The 21,321-nt window shown below is 36.3% G+C and overlaps 1 protein-coding gene across 5 annotated transcripts in view; it reads left to right on the forward strand.

Moving 5' to 3' along the window:
- CEP112 (centrosomal protein 112) overlaps positions 1–21,321 on the forward strand; it is a 139,941-nt gene that overhangs the window by 2,574 nt on the left and 116,046 nt on the right. For all 5 annotated transcript variants that reach the window (XR_005840589.2, NM_001282178.2, XM_040649448.2 and 2 more), the window contains 4 exons: positions 4,300–4,396; positions 4,873–4,947; positions 10,759–10,806; positions 10,940–11,017. Coding sequence is in view for 4 of the 5 variants with exons in the window: in NM_001282178.2 (NP_001269107.1) it covers positions 4,300–4,396; positions 4,873–4,947; positions 10,759–10,806; positions 10,940–11,017 (298 nt within the window). In the remaining variant the exon portion in view is untranslated. The remainder of the gene's footprint in view (positions 1–4,299; positions 4,397–4,872; positions 4,948–10,758; positions 10,807–10,939; positions 11,018–21,321) is intronic.

Here is a 21,321-nt window from a genome sequence, read left to right on the forward strand (position 1 = left end):
AGTGTTTGTACTTTATGTACAGAAACATCATGGATAGCTTTTAACTTGATCACTTTCCTACTTTTCTGCTACCTCATTCCTCCATTATGTCTGCTTCCCTTAGTCCTGTAAGTCTTCTTCCAAGTCTCCTAGTTCTATCCTTTTTCCCTTCCTGTTAAGTTTAAATGTTACAAACATTCAAAATGTTTTGATTATGCTGTGTACTACAAACACATAGGCTTTGGCAGCTGGTGCTCTGTGCCTAGATGCTGCATGTTTGCACAGAGGGTAACAAAGTTTCAGTATAGGTTGTGTGCAGCTGTACATCAGAATTCGGAGTATCTGTAGCTGCATCTTGTTTTTGCAATCCACTGTGGATTTGCAGGTACCAGCAAGCTTAAACTGCATGTTTATTTCCTATTATTTGGATATAGAGCTCTTCCTTTCCCATCTGATTTACAAAGTAGCTAAAGGGATGAAATACATCAGATTATTAAGTCTTGGTTTCCTGTTGGCTTTTTGATGTGTACACTTATGAAAAATGTAAGTCATTATCATTAGCTATTAATTTTTTAGGCACGCTGATGTTTGTGCTGTCTTTCAAATTCTTTCTACTGTACTGCCAGGTCTTGAATTTTTAAATGGCTCAGCTGTGATTTATGCAGATAACAGGCACTATTGCAGGTCATGCCACCTTGATATTGAGTATCTTGAAACTTTTGCTCCTATGTATCCCTTAATGGTGTGCAATTGTAACAATCATATTAAAAGTTGCTCTTAAAGGTGATTCCTCTCAGTCTTCCAAGTGCTACGTTGTTGATACTAAGGGGTCTTAGGGTACATCCCCCGAGCGCACAGGTGGTTCTGGGTGAGAAAAAAAGCTGTTAGTCACTGAAGTAGCCAGCTGCGTTACCATGTTACTATTGCTGGCTTCCTAATAAAAAGAACCTTTGGGACAAGCTGGCTAAATATTAAAGCAATTAGGCTTAGCCTTATGGAAACAAGGAATATGTTGTGCTTCAGACATGCTCTTTGAGACCTTAACTAAATGTGTGTAGCGGAAATGCTGAGTCACAGCCTGAAGCAGTGATGGAGCACCTGGTGGGAAGGCAGGGCCAACCCAGGGGAGCTCAGGTGCAAGCAATGAACCTGAGTGATTAGAAGGGCTGGAGCCAGGATCCACCCCTTCCCATCCCTCATTTAAGGGCTGGCAGTGGAGGAAAGGGCATTGCTCTGGGCCTCGTGGTGGAAGAGTTGTGCTGCTAAAGTTTTATTGTTTCTAATACCCCATCCATCATATTGGTATGATGCCATACTTATGGCAAAAAAAAAAAAAAAAAAAAAAAAAAAAACCTTATTGCTTAGAATTCCTTACTTGTAGTGATGGCTGGGGTATTGTTTAGATAGGTTTTGAGGCAGCTTACACTTGTCCCCTTTTGAGGAAACCTATTTACGTGTGTCTATTTTAACATATTAGCTATGACTGATGTAAAGATCAAGTTTTTCTTTGCATTTGCTGTTTAGAACATGCTGTCAGTGCAGTAAAGGCATTGAAATTTCTGAACTCTGCAGCTCTCAAAGAGAGCCAGCAGATGGCGATCGTGTCACGTTACACGTCTGTCTGCTCGAGGATGCGTGTTAGGAGAGCTGCATCCATAGGTACGTGACGTGGTTAGTATGATGGAAATGCTGTGTTCCAACCATGACTTAATTCTTGCAGATAGACTAAAACATTTTCTCAAGGCAAAACAGATATGTCAGTGCTTGAGTAATCTTTTTGGTGTTTGTTTATTGAAGATTCTCTCTTCTCCATTTGTCTGCTTCCTTTAGAAGTTTTGTTTGTAGTTATTTTTATCTTGTGAGCTGCGTGCTGCTGCGTAGGAAGGCTTTGGCTTTTCCATATCAGAAGCTGTTTATCTGGCTAAATAAGAATCATGTAGGTAAAGCTTACGTGGAAACTAGGATGTAAGATCAAACAAGCTGGTGCTAGAAAGGTGCATCTTCGCTAAAAATTATTCTTTCAAGTTTCAGAATAATGTATAGTTTGGACAAACATCTGACCTTCCTGGCTTTGTAGGAAAATTCTATTGTATGTTTATAGTGTTACAGATTATGCCTGAGAAATATTATTGCAGATAAAGTGTGGCTGATGCTGTACCAGGAAGAACCAGTGAGTTGCCCTTGTTTTCTTCCTAGTAGGAAATTTATGAATCTCCTTTATTAGCAGCAAATTGCTTCCTTCTTCCATGCTAGTTCATGGTTGTGGTTGAAGCAGGAGTCATGGGGCTGGTGTCAGGGCTGACAGTTCTGCACCTGCCTGCTGTGGGAGGAGAAAAAGCAATTCTTAAATAACATCCTGTAATTGCTGGAACCTGACTTGATAGCAGGAGGATAGAAAAGGGTGTGAAGTGAGCAGCTGATGTTTGATATGAGCAAAGCTGCAGACCATCCTTAGTTTTTGTTTATAGGATCATGTAAAGTGGTTTCTTTTTCACAACAACAAATACAGAACTAAGAGTATAGTTAGACTTCCTTTAATACTTTTTCCTGTTTAAAAATATTACAGGTAACTTGTTGGTTGGTTTAGATATTTATTAGGCCCTAATCTCACAATAATAGGAGCATAAATTCAGTTCTTTCTTATTTTAAACAATTTGAACTTCATTTAATTGTTAGGCAACCTGAATGCTGTTCAGAAAAGTCCATTGTTAAAAGCCCATACTTACTGGTAGGTAAAGATCTGTCTCCTTTCATTGAAAGATAACTTTGTGTAAAATGAAGTCTTGGTAAGATATGAATGACTTGGAATGCTGGAAGCAGTCAATGTATTATTATCTCTCTTCTGTTTTTTTTAACCTCTAAGACTTTCCTTATCTAAACTCATCTAATGTACTGCTTTGTAGTAGTTATTTTGCATCCATGTATGTTGTTAATATTGATTGTTGCTAGAAGGGAAGGTATGCTTCCAGTTGTTGTATTTCACTGTTTCCTGCTGTTTTGATGAAAGCTGGGGTGCTGTGCTTCTTGAAAAGTTAGTCTGTGCATGTCTTCCTAGAAGTGACTCATTTATATTATACATACAGCAGTTGTCTTTTTCTTCATAAACACTTAATTTATCTCAGTGTCTTTTGGCATAACTTACAGTTTAACTTTCTACCAGATGGAAAGAATGAAGGATATTTTAATGGTCTGACTTGGTTTTAATACTATATAGCTAGTCATAGGAAGGTGGATTTACTAACAGGAGTTTTTAATTATTTTAATGCATGTGGATTTGACACTGGAGGATATACTGGAAGATGTCTTGCTACTGTTTTGGATCTTTTGCTGTATCCTATCTAATAAGCTCATTTTCTTTTTGTTTTACTTTGTTCTATGCTGCTGTTATTTTCTTTCACTGTTCTATAATTGAGAAAGGTTTGGTGTCCACGTTTGAGAGTGACAGTTGTGTATGTATATCTCCTATTTTTAATTCAGCTTTTCTTCATTTGATTCATACAAAAAACTTTTCCAAAAAAATCCTTGTCCTCTTCTATTCACTACTGGATAGAACGTTTTCCTTCTGTACTTGCATTGTCCTGCTGTGCTTTCCTTACCATACCCTGTGTATATACTGCTGCAGTCCATGAAACAGAACTGAAGTAAAATGCAGCTACTACAGTCTTTGATTTATCTCTTTGACATGTTGACTCCACCTTGGCCTTTCAAGTCACTGCTTTTCTATTGAGCTGTGTGTGTAATTCTTGCCCTTGTCTTCAGGTCTGTGTGTTATGTAAAGGTATACCTTGACCTAACATAACATTTTTGGTACTTCCTGAACCAGTCTCCCCTATGGGTAGCCAACCAGCACCATCATTCCATTTTCTTCTCAGAGTTGTCAGTCTTCATCCTATTGTGTCTGATATGTTTAGGAATAGCAACCTGGTCTACAGGGAAGAGTCCCTCCCTGTAGCAGGAGGGTTGGAACTTAAAGGTCCCTTCCAACCCAAACCATTCTATAATTCTATGATTTATTCTAAAATCTATTGGGAGACATTAGGTCATGTAGTAAGTGAGAAATGCAAAGAGCACTTCTTAATATACTATGATATACATCATGTTAGTTCTCACTTTGATGTACTGTTTAAGACTTTTATTCTCCTTTTTAAAGTGTATTTAATAATAAAAAATTCCTTTTTTGTTATACTATTTTTGACCTTTATATCTTGACAATGATCTTTTCTTTTAAAAAGATATTAGTTGAAGAGTAAAATCTGTTGTGTGACACAAGTTGTTGAAAATGAATTCTTTTCTTTCTGCTTACTCTTATTGTAATAATAGAGAGAGACTGAAGTATGATGGGAAGCCAACATTGAGATCCCAGTCTACGAGTCCTCTTCTCCGGACTGATGAAGATGACCTAGCAGCACCTCTGCCTGTAAGATGCTTCTCCTTTTTCTAATAAAGCCTACTGTAGTTTCAGTGAATCGTTTTTATGTATCCCCATGGATCTGTTGTTTCTAATTGCGTGAGTCACAATCCCTGTGTACAGATGCAGATATTAAGGAAGGAGTGACACAAAGGACTAAAATAAAAACCTACCCTCTGCGAGTATATGGGAAAATAACTTCTTATAGGCTATTCTCAAATCATTGTAAAGGTTGACCTATGTTTAGTGTAGTGTGCTTAATGTCTACTGCACTGTTATCCCCAGGCTTGGAAAATTGTCTGTGTTGACGCCATCTTTTAGTACAGTATGCTGCTGGTAACTAAGCTATTTAGATTAAAGCTATCACAGGTACCATGACACAGTTAGGAAGAGCTTTGTAGGTATTGCCAAATATAACAGGGTTTTTTTTAACATTATGTCTCTGTCAACTCCTCTGATGTTTTATTTGACTTTTTATGTTCCAGGACCATCATCATAAGAAAACTATTTCTTTGGATGACAGTGACCTTGATGCGCGTCTCAGTAGTTGGAACCTTGGGGTAAAAAAAACACAGTGTAATACTTATTTATGGACTTGAAATGAAAACTCCTTATTCATGTAGTGTACATCTTTGAATTTAGTCAACAAAAATTTATGCAAGAATCAGTCTTTTAGAAATAAAGTGGTAAAGCTTGGAAAGGCTAATTATGAGTACATGTTGTACTAAAAGGAAAATGTTCAAATGTCTTATTTTTAAACAATAATAATTTTATTGTCTTTAATATAATTATTCATAAGAAAAAATTATCTGCTGGTCAAAACTGAGTATCTTATTCCAGTAGAAACGCAGGCTATTTCTAGAGAACTTGATAACATTACTTTGAATTTATGCTAATATAAAGAAGAGTTTGTTGATGTATTATTAATAGGTGACCAGATAATCCTAATTCTTTACACTATTGTCAGCCCAAAGCGATATGACAGAATTTTATAGTCTTGGTTGTAACACCCAGTGTTTTGCAAGAATGGCTGAGTTCTCTTCAGAAGAAACATAAATGATAAGAGAGAGTGTTAACTCTTTTTGTGTCCTACTCAGTGTTTCTCCTGCTGTTTTTGTGAATTTTAGCATTCTAAATGTAAATTGCATGCTTGTTTCTCTTCTGAGAGAGAAGAAAGTCTTGACCTTGAGGCAATCCAGGAGCTGCTTGACTGCTTTCTCCAAACTGAGGGTGTAGATTAATGAAAAGATTAGTCTGGGGGTTTGTTATTGCTCCTCAGAGCTCCTTCCATTTTATAGAGTAATATAAGATTGATTTGTAGCAGTCCTCAGCTTAAAGAAGAATGTATCCTTCAGGGATTTTTTTTTTTTTTTTTTTTAAGTGAGGAGAGCTGATTTTCAAAAGCTTTTCAAGAGTAGTTAGCTTCAGTTCATGAAATCGCTCTTCAGGTGGCTGAAACAAATGTACCAACAGTCGCTTGCAGATTTTGAATATTCAGGTTACATAAATACCTGGATTATATGATTGTTACAATACCTTGAGTTCTTAAAGCTGTTGTAAGGGGGTACTTGCTCATGGACTCTTACAAATTGTTCCAGTTGAGGCTGACAAAGAATCCCTGATATCAAGAACTTTGTTATTAGTGTTAATCTTCTTTCTTGCTTGTCTCTTCTATTTTTTTTGTCTTTTTCTAGTTGACATTTCAAGTTGCAGTCATACTGGGTTAATAATAGAGGGTTATAAAACTACAGTAATATTCCACTGATATAGAAAGTCTCTTGGATAACAAATTGGCTACAATGACACACAAATCAGTTGTTTAATTACCATCAGTGAGAAGAGACTTGAAGCGGTTGCTAGTGTGAGATTTTGATCACGTGGTAGGACTTGTTTGGGGGTTACGACAAGAAGGATTTGAGGTCATAAAAGAGAGGCCTCTAAGTGGTTGGAGTTGAACAGTGTTTCCCTGCTATGGATCATGGCCTCCAGTGGATATTTAAAGTAATCTTATCTTTTCTGCACCAAGCAGAAGTCAAAGCTAAACAAGCTATATTTTGGATATATTTGTTATTATTAGTAATAACCTTTTCTATGCAAAAAGTCAGACTCTCACATCACTTTGCTAGTATTGTTGCTTCTCATGAGTAATAAAAGATTGTTTTTTTGTTTGCCTTGCAGCATTTCTGATTATCTCTATCAAACATTTTATTGTTCAAGTTCTTTATATGCTGGGCATGATTGGTTAAATGTCTAAAAAAATTTTTTTTTGATTGTGATAAGTTTGCTTTTCATACACGGAATGCTAATATTAACTAATTTTAAATACATTTTTATAATGTGTTTTTCTTAGCCCTTATTGACTCTTATCTAAACTGATGCGGGACTGCGCTTTATGAAGTGTTAATGCCTTGAAGTTTCATTTGCAATGTAGAAAAGAAAAAATCCTTTTGTATTCTTGTTTGAAGGGGAAGTTTCAGAGCTGGGAGTTTAGACAAATTCAAGTAATCTTTGGCTATTTTGTTACTTTGAGCTCTTTGTCACTGTTTAGATATTTTAGAATATATTTAAAAATTCCTCAGCTATCTTTTATTAACAGCTATCAATAAGCTTCTGCATTTTGTTGGAAATTCAGTGTACATCGTGAGTGGGACATCCCTACTTTCCCTTTAGTTATGTTCAAGAAATAATTAAATATTGTAAAATATATGTGATGTCAGGGGCAGAAGCTGGTTGGGTAAGGCAGCTCCTTGCCTTAGAAACTTTTACTTTATTTTTCTTTTAAACTTTTAGGTTGCAGATAAACACAGTTTTTGTATATAAAATTTAAGTCATGTCTAGGAGTAAGGATGAGTTAAACCCTTGTGTATTCTTATCTGACCAACCTGTTTTTCTTTTCCTGATACTTCTGGTACCCTGGGGAAGTAGCAGAGGGGTTTTTAATCAGGGAGGATGTCAATTTACCTTATTGAAATTCATTCAGGACAGGAGATAACTCTTCAGCTTTTCTAGAAGTGGTGTGAGTTCTTCAGTCTGTAGTACTTGAGCACTCAGCTCTTGTCCAAAAGAATCTATCCTGGGAAATGTTATGGCATAATAAAGGTTTAAGAGTACCAAGGTCAAAGGAATTCTGCGGTCATTGGCCTGAAATACATTCTACTTGCTTGGAGGAATTCTGTATAACACAGGGTTAAAGCAGATGCAGGCACAGAATTCTTGGATGGCTGCAGCAGCAGTGCATGATATGTTTTGTGTACTTGGCTCATGCCTGCTTATGTCTTTCCAGTCTAGTTCAGCTCAACCACTTCTGTACAAACCATTTTATTATCTTTTGTTTGGTTTCTTAGTCTTTCTGCTTACTATAAACATATCTACCGTATATGTTATGGTGTTGGAGGGCAGCAACACTGTAAAAACTTTCCCACAGTGAACTCCAAATGGTGTTGTGACTTCAAAAAATAAATTCTTCTTCCATGCTGACAAACAACCTTCATGCGCTTTAATGTCCTTCCACTAAGACTGCAGAAGCAGCATTAAGGTGAACTTCCCTACAAATTATGATGTTAGATAAGAATGTCCTTACTCAAATTTCCTGAAGCTACTCAGCAGTTATTTCTGTAGGGAACATGCTGGCTGGCTGGGTTTGTTAGATTAAAGTAAGAACTTAGGGCAAGGTTCAGTTTAGTTGTTTACCATTTCAAAATCTTAAGTGTTCTTAACTCTTTCATGTGTGTTTTTCCATCCTTGTTTTGAAAACAGTCGCATTTTGTCTTTGAAGAAGCTTACGGGGGGGATGTGCAACAAGCCTGCTGATCCAAATGTTCTTTTCCTGCGCATTAATATATACAACATACCTTCTGATTTGTTACTAAGCAGTCAGAAGATGCCATCGTGTATTACTGAAGATAAATATACCTTGATAAGCATCTTCTGAAGAACAAAATATGACTTGGGAAGAGGTAGAATGAAGCCATAACATTGCCATCCTTGTTATGATGTTTACTGTGTCAAAAGAGCAGAAGCTTTGGTATAAGACTGACAGAAGTTCTGTATGCAACTCTCAGCCTGAGGATGTCCCGTGGCAGGGCGTAGTGTTCCTGCTTACTCTTTGTGTACTGTCACTGCTTTTGTGAGAAACCATCTTAGCTCAGTTCGCTTTTCCTACCAATGCTTCACTCATTGCTTTAATTGCTAGCTTTTCAGTTGCATGCTTTAAAAAATACATCATTTTGGCTGCTATGTGCAGTAGAAACTGGAAATGTTGGAGTTAAAAATTATGGCTTGTTTATGTCAAACTCAGTTTTGGATTCTGTGTTTTTATGCTGAATTTCTTCCTTTATCTTTCTCAATTTATGGGAAAAAAAATGTTAACAGAAATAGTCTACTTTATGAAAAGCTTTTCCCTCTTAATAGGGATCTGATTATGTATAGCTCTCCCAAAACCAAGGTTTACTGGTTTATGGGGACTCAAGAACTAGAAGGTGACAGTGCCAGTCACAAACTGGAAAATGGTTTCTTGTCTGACTGCCCAATAGAATAGGAGAAACAAAAGTCTTTGCTACAGAGAGATTCAAAGTGTCACTTTTTATGAAGAAGTGGTATTTACAAATTAGAGTTCAATTCTAGTTCAAATAAAGATGTCTTTCATGATGGCATTTATTTGGTTCATATTCCTAAAAAAGCACGATGTGATTTACTGTTCTTCTCATGGCAGCCCTTCAGTTTCATACATATGTATTTTGGTTTGTCTTTGACCTTTTGCTTGTTATTTTTAAATTTGCATGTTTCTCATAAATACAAGCTTTATTTCTTTTTTGGGCATTCTTTATTGTGATATTCCCTCTTTAATGTGGTATAATTTTGAGAACAAGAAGTTTTGCAGAAGGCCAGCATGAAAAGAATGAATGTTGAGACATTAAATGTTTACAGATCAGTTTAAGTGGATATAATCCACAACAAGTAACAAAGTGGGAACACTGGACTTCAAAGCACATATGGCTGCTGTTACAAAATCAAAAAATGAGAGACTTGGGCCATGCAAAGTATTGGAGACACATTTTCCTTCTCCCTTATAAACAAGCAAGATATACCTTAGCAAACAGCTTTATGGTCAGATAAAGTATTTGAATTAATCATAAATGTTTGCATCTTTTTAAAACTTAAAGCAAAAGTGTTTTTTCGGTAGGTGCAGAGAGGGTTCCTTTATTCATCAATGTCTACCCATGTTTTTTGCTGTGCCAATCACTGTGGCATATTTTTAAAACAAAAACCATAGTCCTTTATATGAGAGACTGACGTTTTAGTAAACTCATTGGGCAAGGAAAGCAGGTTACTTAATAAATTACTTACCATCAAAAATACACCATTAAAAACATTGGATAGTACTGTCCATTGAAACTGAACGCATGTGTAAAATATGAATGTTTTCAAGTAGTTCTGGGTGAAGTATGATGACTTTAACAGCATATAGGAATCCTACGTAACCTTTTAGGAAGGGAAATGAATGACACTGTATCGAATCAGAATTTCAGAGGGATTAAGCCTCTTTTACCACTGATAAGTTCAACACAAAAATTTATTTAATACTACTGGAGGAAGTGCAAACATCTGATATATTTGCCATGCCTCATAGACCTATTTAATCTTTTTTGTTAAATAAATAGACTAAATTTTGTAAAATATGTATTGTAATCACATTCCAATTCCAAGTCTCACTGCTACGTTTTATGAGATTATACCCTTGAAAGCTTCTCCTGAGTTTTGTGCAGTCCCTGTGATGTGATGTTTGAGTCCCATCGTCTGAGGAAAATGAAAAAGATACAGCTCTCTGATAGAGGAATTGGGCTCTGAACGGTGTTCTGTATTCAGTTCTTAAAAATGGTGATTGGAAGAGCTTCTTTAATTGTACAGTACTGCTAATGAATTATTTCCTTGTTTTGTCTCTATGTCTTACGTATGCGGGTGCAGTTTCAACACTCATGGTTTTTCAAAAACACAAGATTAAAATCACTGTAATCAGGAATATTCTCTAGCTTTACACTAATTTGAATGAAATTTATCCAATTAAGTTTTTTTTTGGTAGAAACTGCATTCAGCAAATCCTATAAAGCTGTTTAGTAGACTATTATCTAACCGATCTTAAAATCATTGGTGCATTTTGAAATTAAGATAAATGATTTAAGATATCAGGATTTCCATTAAAACCTTTCTTTCAGCTTTGCAGTATTTATTGCCAACTTGTTAGGTCTTTGGAAGTGCATTCAAAACATTTTCTTTAACCTTGCTGTTTTATTCTGTGTTTTTGTTTTGTTTCCTATTTGTGAGAAATAAGACATTGCTGATATGATTATGTACTCTTTAACTTTGTTTTTCAGCTTGAAAATCCAAGATATCTGCGGGAAAAACCAATGCCAGTGTCTTTGGTAGGTATTTATATTCCCTTGGTATTTTAAAAGGGCAAGCAAACATGCTTAATATTTTTCCTTTCTGTTTAGGAATGATTCCTAGTCAGAATTATTACTTTGAACTCAGAATCTGTTTTTTCTTATTCAATAGAAGACACCCAAAATTGGCCTAGGAAAAGGTAGCAGTTTCCAGGAGGACCCAGCCCTTTTTCGAATGCACGAAAAGGAGGTAAGGTGCTATTTAGACTTTTTAGGGTTATAGCTAAATTAGCAAGTTAGGGCATTTGTTTATTAATTTGAGTATTCACAGAGCAGCTTTTATACCAGAAAATCTCATGTAAGAGTATTTTCCCTGAAGTGATAGGGCTTTTCATTAAATACTTAATGTATTTCCCAATTACTTAGGGAATGAAAGAGACTTTCTGAATACATGGAATAGACTTTTGAAGGAATATTTTGTGTTGGAAAGTGGGAATCGAGGAATTTTCCAGTTTTACCTTTTCTCAGAGCAATGGATCTCACGATTTATTGAGTTAACTTTCTGTATGTCTTTAGAAATCCGCAGATGTAAATCTGATTTCTATTAAATCCTACATTATTTCTATATTCCCTCATCTAGATCCAGTCCTCTTCATTTGTGTTTTTGTATTATTTCTTTTGAGCATTGTTTTTTTGGCAAGTATAATGATGACATAACGTGCCTATCTAAGTCTTTCCTACTCTATTATTTTGTTTTGAACTTTGGGAGTATTTTTGTGGCTGTACTTTCTTTTTTTTGTGTGTGTGGGATGGAAAGGAAGAGGCGTGAACTGCAAACTGAAATAATTCTTCCTTTACATGCATGGTATGTTGTAAGGGCACCTATGAATTAGAGCTATGCTAAAGCTGATTTCAGGAACACTTTAGAGGACACAGGAGGTTATATTTGCTTTGCATATGCTTTTGTTGTTAATAAAGTAATGTATATGAAAGTTTGCTCTGTGTTGGTAACTGGCAATCTAATGTGATGCTTAAATAAGCAGCCTGATACACCAGTTGTGTGGTACGTGTGTATTTCACTTTCTCTGCACTGTTCAAATATTCACTGTTCTTTTGCACTGACAGTATTCAACCACCATTGCCTCAGGATGAGGCAAGACAAGGTTTCACAAGATGTGAAAATAGGCTAAACAATAAATAGCTTGTAAGCACAATGTTGTCATTTAAATAATATTTTCAAATTAAACAAGTAGAAATGCATGCCAAGTTGCTACAGAAAATACACAGCAACGATTTTCTAGTTCTCTAGAAAAATCCTTCAAACCACACAGTAAAAATCTGGTACTTCTTGCTAATGTTTCTTAACTCTGGGCTAATTTAAACTGGAAGGGTTATAGAAAGTATTTCACAATCACACAATAGTGTGTGCTATTAAGTAGAAAACTTAAATGTGTTTTCTTCTTCCTTTGTTTGTGAAGCTCAATTAAGAATAAAGCTTTTTCGTTTATAGAATATAGTTGTATTAACAGGAGAAAAAAAGTGTCATACTAGAGGTTGAAAACAGCTCAAGGTTTACAAACTCTTTGTAGTAGAACAGGAGAACATAAAATAGGATAACTGTGGTTTTTGGCTTTTAACCTTTAGACCTTTGTTCATAAACCATTCCTGCACCTGTTTTTTTGACTCTGTAATGCTAAGCACATGGCTATTTTCAATGATAACCACACCAGTTTTATGAAAATCTGATCATCATCAGACAGTGGTTTTTAGTAATATTTTCCCCAAATACTTCTGACATGGATTAAACCATTTGGGAAGCTGCCACTGCTGAAGAATCCTGGGTTTAAACAAGGAAGATGCAACAAAACAAATGTATCAGTTTTCAGCAGTGCGGCAGAACAGAAGGGATTGCATGAGGAGCTCATCGTGATTAATAGGAAAAAGCTTCACTTTAAACCTCAGCTTCGGTCATCCTGGGTGCTACTCAGCGCTCCACAGAGTGGAGGGCAGAAGAAAAGTCAAGTTTTTGTCAGTGATTTTTCAGAAAAATAAAGGCAGCACCACTGCTAACGTTCGATTTTGAAATACTCTTGGAATTTAAAAGAAAGAACAGATTTGATAATGATTTGTTAAACCTTTCTCAAATAATTCGCTTACCTGAATAATATGTCCTCCAAAGAAGCTTGGATGTCTATTTAAAGAAGTTCCATTTCTTAATTTTTCATTTTGGTCTGTCTTAATTTTTCTTAGGAATTTGTTCATTTTCTTTTAAGCTGAACTTTACGAACATCACCAGGAGTAAATTAATGCTGAGTGCTATATACCAACTGTATTATTATTATTATTATTACTATTATTAATACTTTATTTCTTGTTTTACACAGTGTTAGTGCTTTGTGCAATAACTATTATGAAGCTTCATCTCTCTGGGATAACTGAAAACGTTGAGTGTTTGCAATATTTCTGATGACTTTATCACATTATCCAGTGATCACATTTGGGTATTGGAGTGCAGATGCTTTTCCAGCCTTCTGTATCCCAAAGCAGTGTGGCAGAAGTGGTCATGTTTTCATCTGGAGCAGTGCTGTGTTTTGCAACTGAAGGGAGGAGTAATTGTGGAGGTGTCGATGGGTGAATGTTGAAGAGGATATGGAATATCTGCAAGATAATTTCCCCCAGTTTGTTATGTTGAATGAGGGCTGAAGAAGAGAGAGTTAAGAGCTGAAAGATGAGCCGAATAGTGAAAGGCACCTGGGAGTGCCAAGAGGGGGGAAAATGTCTTTCTCCTGGAAATGCATTTTAACTGATTGAGGACTGTATGAGAGATGGAGAGGAAGAATGTTACTTTATAAGAATTAAGTATTTAAAATAGAGATGTAGAACTTTTGTCTTTAATCTTCTTTTATGTTTTTCTCAGGCTTTTCTTTGTGAATAAACACTTCCATTTATTGCATGAAAAATCTTATTTGAAAAGGTCATCAAGACATAGCTTTGGTGCAACAAAATGTCTGGGATTTATTTGTACATATACACTAAGATAAAATCAGCATGCTGCAGCCTTCATCTGGCTGGAAGTGTTCTGAATGTAAGGTGCCAAAAGCAGAAGATTTACTGAGCTTCTCACTTATCTGGCAGGAGATTGTACCTTGAAACTGAGGGGATTGTTAAGGGCTGTGATGTAGAACGTTGGATGTAGTGGAAGGAGAAGGCTGGGGGGGAAGTAAGCTGTAGAATTTGGGAGGTATTATCAGTGCATGGAGGTGGAGTTTTAGAAATAAATGAGTAAACACGAGGAAATAAAGCATGTGCCACTGCAATTAAAAGGAGATGGGTGTGCTGTGTTGGAATGAATCAAAATGGGTCAGATTAGGAAGTGATTAATTAAGAGCAGTGAGACTGTGACCATAACGTCAACAGCAGGTGACGTTGTTTTCTCCTTTCTTCAGTTCTACGAAGGGATCAGTGGGCATTGTCCTTCTGGTTTTGATTTCTTCTTCTTCATTGCTTTGTTCTATGCCGAAGTACTTAAATACATGAATGAGGCACTTATTGCGTGCCAGAAAAGAAACAATAAATAAAACTAATATGGAGACAGTATTCTGAAAGAAGGATGCTTGTAATTAAATTAAGCTTATACTGATGTAAAATTAACATTATATTGCTCTGAGCTACAGCATGGATTTGATATTTTTTCCTCATTGAAAACAGATATTTTGTTAATTTTTCCAAGAATGGTAACTGTCTATCAGTATTGTTCTCTTCCATTATAATGAAGCCCAACTCCTGATACCATGGGAAGGGAGGAGGTCAGGTTTCCCTATGACTTCAGATGCAGAATTTCAGGACCTGGACCTCGATGTTCATTGGGATCTGAGTATTTGGTGGAGTCCCCTGGAGCTGTTTGAGAAACACAGAGATGTGGCACTAGGGGACATGGTTAGTGGGCACAGGTTGGGGTTGATCTTGGTGGTCTTAGCGGTCTCTTCCAACTGTAATGATCCTATGATTCCATATAGGGACATGGTTTACTGGGCATGGCAGTGATAGGTCAGTGGTTGGACTTGATGATCTTAGATTCTATTCTCGCTCGTATTAATTTACCATTCCCCTTCATCTGTCTCCATGTTAATTCAGTCAGTTCTTAAACTTCTGTTCTTAAACTCCTGGCTGTTTTCAAAGTGGTAAAATTTGCTAAGACTTTTAATTATGGTGGATATTCTTGTTAAAATGTATGAATGCGTGTTCAGGTGTAGCCCATAAGAGGGAGGAAAATCCAAAAAGGCAGATAAGACGCAGTCATCTTTTTTTTTTTTTTTTTTTACTTCTCTATAACTTTTTCTTGTGATAGCTTGGGTAGGAAAATACTTTCATTTCCCTTTAAAAACGTTCCAAGCAGTCAGTATTGTGACTTCGAATGTTTCATTTTGTTTTTTTCTTTATCCACAAACCTGATGTCTGTTTTGAATTCAGTGTTTGATTTATTTTGAGAATTGAGTTGTAAACTGACTCTCCCTGCCTAGTTATCATTCTGAGCAGAGATCTGTTAGTTCACATTTAGAAATGCAGCAATCTTGACTTCTGTTAACATGATTCCTGACTGATTAATGTCCTGTTCCTAAGAACATATGCAAGTTGTCCATTGTCTTCTGTATGAGGAAATCACATCCTGTCTGCTTTGATAATTCTTTAGAATGTAATGTAATAAAACCCAAACCTTATTTTATTGCTAGACTGGTGTGAGACATACGGCGTATGTCAGGATGAGACATGTTTTCATAAGCTGACTTGTGATTTATAATTCCCAATACTAATTGGTCTGGTCATAGAGATATATATGGACGTGTGTGTGTGTATATATTTATTTGCTGCAGTTTGTGAACTATGTCTTTAATTATTGCACATATGTGCTGGAGACATTGAGAAAGATCAAAGAGGTAGGTTAGCAATTCAAACTAGTGTTTTAACCAGTAGAATGTCCAGATGGTTGCCAAGCAGCTGGGAATTAATCTTTTGCTGCATGATTAATCTCTACCTCAAAGTGTCTCTCTTTTTCTTTTTAAGTTTGATTTTTTTTTTTTACATGTATAGATCCCATATTTTTAAGGCAGAAAATACATTGAGTAGAAAAAGTTGGTACTATATGCTCTTATTGCCACATTACAGTTGTGAAATAAAAACAGAATTACAGTTCTAAAGATTCTTTAGATCTCGAAATGAGTGCAAAAAGTTCAGTAGCTGGTGAACGTGGAAAGATAAAGAATAACACTAGGAAAATAAGTTGTTGACTAAGTGTATACAGAATAATTTATTTCATTGGACTCAGCACTATGTGGAATTAGGTGAACTTTTCAAGTAGTATGTGCTGTTTTATTAGACTCAGGTTTTGCTTGCTCCCTTTTAAATTGGTGTTGACCTCTGCACATTCACAAGGTTAATCAGGATTCACTTTTTAATACTGGCAACTGAAGATAGTTTATTGCATTTCTGAGCTCTCTTCTATGTAATTGCATCTGATAAGTTATTACCATAGAAAAGCTTTGACAATTCCTATACGTATTTAACTTCTTTGATACTTACTGATACTTTCTGCACTATAAGTGGCAAATGTATTTATTATGCATTGGAAAGTGACAGTTATCACTCCAAATAAAGCCCTTAAGTAATGTGATGGGCTGTAGTGCTAATGTGTTAGCTAATAAACATAGCAGACATATCTTGGAGGGTAAAAATACCATTCCAAGTTATTACCGTAGTTGGACCACAAAGCAGTGTGCTTTTCTGCCTGTTCCCAGCACCCTCAACTTGAAAATCTGTGAAAAAATTACTGTTCTCTTTTGAAAGAGATTAATGACGTTTACACATCAATACCAACAATTACCCATTCAGCTCCTTTTCTGTATATAGCAAATGTTCAATGTCATTAAAAAAAGTCAGGCATCTTGCTTGATGGGGTAAAGCTGATCTGATCTGACCTAGGACAAAGCTTTTCATTGGCTATGGGAATGGAGTAATGTCCTACTATTTTTTTTACATCAGTTAATATCTAGTTTCTTTTCAAACAGTACTCTGTTAAAATGTTTTAAGTGGAAGTAGTGGCTGTAGTGCTTTTAAAGAGCGCAGACACAAAGGAGGTTAGAAATGTGGAGAGAAGAATAAATGTTTGTTAGGTCAAATAATGTAGTCCAGATCATAAACATAGGCTTTTGTGGAGGGACCTTTGCATCTGGGCAGAATGCCATGTATATAGAGGCTCTTTTTACATTCTAACTTTTGGCTTGCATATTTCACTTGTTTGCTGGTTTGTTGAGACTGTATGGTCTTTGCAACAGAGACTTCCCAAGACTTTTTTTCTTAACCTTAGGCATTATCTTGGATACAAACATTGGTAGTATTTAATGCAAGAATTTGCAGTGGTTATGTATCTGCTGTTTCAAAATGCAGTTATAAATTCATTCATTTCTTTGGAGGAGCAGACTCCTATGTTACTCTGAGAAAATGGATGCAACACCACCAGGAAGAATGCCCAGTGTTAATGTGGATCCCAAATGGAAAACCTGCTTTTACTGTGTATAACATTCCACTATGAACGGTATTGAATAGGAAATCAGGTCTTTTTGCACTTTTAAGAAAAGAGTTGCTCTATTTGATATTGTCATCGTGATATGCACTCTTTCTTTTGCTTTAGACTTCTACTGTGCTTTGCATGTTTTGAGTTTTCAGCTCTCATTTGTCACTAGAAGGGATATGATGGCTGAGCTCATAAATGTGTGAAAGATAAAGTGTATTTCTACATCCATCTGATGTCTTATTGCCTTTTTCTCTTCATTATATATAATGCCCCTTTCCCTTGATTAAAAACACTTGCAAGAGTAGATGATGAATACTGATATACAGGAAGGCGTGTGTATGTGAGTAGAGAGTGCTTGATAAATATGAAAAGTGATGCTAAAATATAGATCACGCAGATACATTTCTATTCAAATGAGTTACTATAAAGTACTAATTACTTTCTCTGCAGTGGCATGTACACACATGTACACATATTCCCTTTGTGAAGGGGAAGCATATTCCTTGCTTTTGTGAAGTTGTATTTATGCAAAGTGTTGAGTCTTTTTCAAGTACGGTATATTTTGCTATGTTAAACTTGAGTGTGTTTCCATAGAAAGTTCTAGTTGTTTTTTTTTTAAAGAAGTCTTTTTCCTCCATGAAAATATCAAAGCTTTGTATTGTGAACTGATTTCTTTAAGCAGCTGCATTACAGCAAGACAAATAAGTTTTGTTGGACATTGTAAGATACACGAGTCATTGTTCTACATTGTTAGCTCTCACTTTGAAGTTCTCATTTCTTGTTTACATCATTCTCCCCCTTTCCTCTCTTTCTCTGTTCCCCATATATTCATACACTTGGAAAATATCTGGCAAGCAAACAGTACTGTTTTGTCAAATATCCAAAAACCTCTGATGGATGTTAGGGCTTCACAATGCCACCTCTGGCCCAAGGGGGGATCCCTGGAATGAAAGTAAGTGAAGTGAGCAGTTTTTCAAAGCTGTCTCTGAGTACAGCCTCAAATCCACATTGTTCCTTTACTTAGAGACTGGCTTTACAATCAGATCTTTGAGTATTTCTAGATTACTTTTTTTTTTGGTAAATAGTGACAAGATGAATATTTGTCTTTTGTCTTTTGTCGCAAGGAAACCCAGGGATATCACCTTTATTTTTCCAAACATTTCTGACACTTGCAGGTTGCTCTATCAGTTTTAGTTTGACAGCTATTAAAATTTTCATAGCAACTAACCTGCATGTGAAATTGTAAGACAGTGATATGAGGAAAATCTGCTGTAAGGTAACTGCTTACTGCTTTTAGTGCATGAGGGTATTTTTGTTTGTTGGTTGCTTTGTTCTTTAAATCAGGAAGAAAGTGTGAGGAGGCCCATCAAAGCAGTTCTGTTCTCCATGGCTTTAAATAACAAGGACAGCACAGATGTTTGACATCAGTGATGTTTACATGGCCTTAGGGTTTAATTGCCTCATACTCTTTGTAAGGAGAGTAAACAATGACAGAAATCCAAAGGAATGGTGGTCAGGATAGCAGTGGCTGCATTTCATACATAGTTGCAAACTTCTGCAATATAGCCAAATATCTGCACAATAGCTGGGTGTTTTTTGTTTCTTTCACAGAATCACAGAAAGTCAGGGGTTGGAAGGGACCTTTGTTTCAGTGCTAACATGTCATAAGCCTAATGTTCTCTGCTGCTGGTGATAAAACATTAGAGCTGATGAGTGTCAGGACAACTATTTGCTCCTAATGAAATGGATGACTTACATTTTTCTAAGCTGCTTTTACCTGTTTGTTTTTTTTTTTCCTTAAAGTGAGGGATGCGTTGGTTTGTTACTGTGGTGAGAGAGTTTTTTTCTCAATGTGTTAAACACCCAAGTGGGAAGAGAACTTTAGAAGAGAAACATGTAAATTATCAAGTGCTGTGGCACGGGTGGCTGAGGCTGACTTAGAATGGGAGGTTTGGAGTTTGGTGGCTACAGATACGCACTTGGCTCTGTTAAGTGTGGTTGTCATTTCTAAGATACTCCTTTGTTTAAATATTGAAGATTAAAACTCCAAAATCGAAGGGGAGAAGTTGCACCCATTTGTGAAGTGAGCTCATTTGCTTCAAACCCAGCCTTAATGAGATCCTTTTCTAAAACGTGTTTTCATCCTACTCCGTATTTCTTCCCTTACGCCCGCACGGAGCTGGGGTAAGGCCAGCTTCCAGAGGGTGGGCCAGAAAGTTGGCTCTGTTGTTGCTATGCTTCTTGGCTTTCTCACAGGTTTTCACAGAATAAATCACAAATGTAGGGCTTTAAAACAAATATCTGTATTCTTACAGCAAATGCTTGCATTGACGTTTCCAGAAGTTGCAATGAAAACTGCTGAAGGTGTGTTGGAAGTATTGAACCCCTATCAAATTCGTTGTCTGGTATTATTATTACCAGCTACTCATTACAAACACAGGTTTCATCTTGAAACAGGCTGAAAATTTGGTGCGCACAGAAGTTATTGGATTTCAGACTTTTCAAAATCGGGCTCCCTAACATTTATTTGTTCAGCATGTAATGAAGTGACAAAATCTTCTAAGCTGAGGATGAAGCAAACAGCTGAAAAATGTCTGGAGTGCTGAAACTTCAGAACTTCGCTGTGAGTTTATGGAAGTTGAGAACCATGGGTGCTTTTGCAGGTATCCTTTTCAGCTTTGGAGTGATTCCTTGTTGGTCTTCGGGATTTTTCAAGTCAGAGAGGTTTACCTTTTTAATAATTTTGTTACTACAGTACTTGTCTTTGTTAAGAGCTGACTTCTGTATCTTGGCTACGCATTCAGTTTGTGTTGTCTGATTGCTTTATCTCCCCTGAGATGAAGCTGTCAATCTGACTGAAAGATGGTTGTTGAGTGGAATGTTGATGACGAGAATCATAGAATCACTGAATCACCCAAGTTGGAAAAGACCTACAAGATCATCCAGTCCAACCATCCACCTATCGCCAATAGCGTTCCCACTAAAGAAGTGGGAGCCAACTTCAAGTACAGGGATTTCTGCAGAGGGAGAGCAGAAGGACTGAGAACAATCACCATCACTTGGAAATGTGTGTCCGTATTTCATGCAAGACAAATTTTACTTAGGCTCATTTTCATGTTCTTTCAATATACAGAATAATAGGAAGCACAGACCAGATCTCCACTGATGCAAAATGCCCAAGATTTATTTCTATAAGCCAAGACAGTCTCGCTTTAAGTTTGAAATGTAGTGTGTTGGTGTGTGTTTAATAAGTATGCGGGTGCAATAGCTACAAATCAGTAGTTCATAAGCTTTTAATGTAATTCAAGTAGATTGGAGTTTAGTTTCCAGTATTTGTGTTTTTACAAGTCCTTCATATTTATTTATGGAGTGTTCACAGACTGTCTATCTGGAGGTGGATTACTCGGCTCTTTTTTTAATGAACACTTATTTATCAACTGATAGTAAGATTTTTCTTCTATAATGTCACTTTTTTGAGGGATATATGCATCTATTTCTTTTCATATATATACATATGCATATATTTTATGAACAGAATGTACGTTTTTATTGTGATGCTTATTTCTTGACAATAAGAGCTGTCTGAGAGCTGAGCATACTTTCCCTTTCCTTTGGATTAATTGTCAATCCAACTTTATTTATTTATTTATTTATTTGGTAATTTGCATAAGACTGCGTGAGTCCTCAGTCCTGAGAGATAAGAACCTTTGTGTGGTGTAACCGGCAGGCGTGTGCTTTGGGCATCGGTGGGAATCAAGAGCACGTGCTGCTCTCCTGCTTCCAGATCTTCAGTATTCATTGCACTGCATCTTGTAGTTTGTGGTTGAGTGATGCCTTGGAGTTTTGTAGGTTTTTTTTTTTTCAAGAAAAAATGTATTTCTGCAAGTTGTGGTGATCAGATATATACAACAAAGCAACCAGTGAATAGAGATTAATAATTTGCAGTGTATTTATTGGTCTTATATTGGTCTTATAGATTTGTGTTG

Source organism: Gallus gallus, chromosome 18 (genome assembly GCF_016699485.2).
Source record: "Gallus gallus isolate bGalGal1 chromosome 18, bGalGal1.mat.broiler.GRCg7b, whole genome shotgun sequence".
Classification (NCBI taxonomy): domain Eukaryota; kingdom Metazoa; phylum Chordata; class Aves; order Galliformes; family Phasianidae; genus Gallus; species Gallus gallus.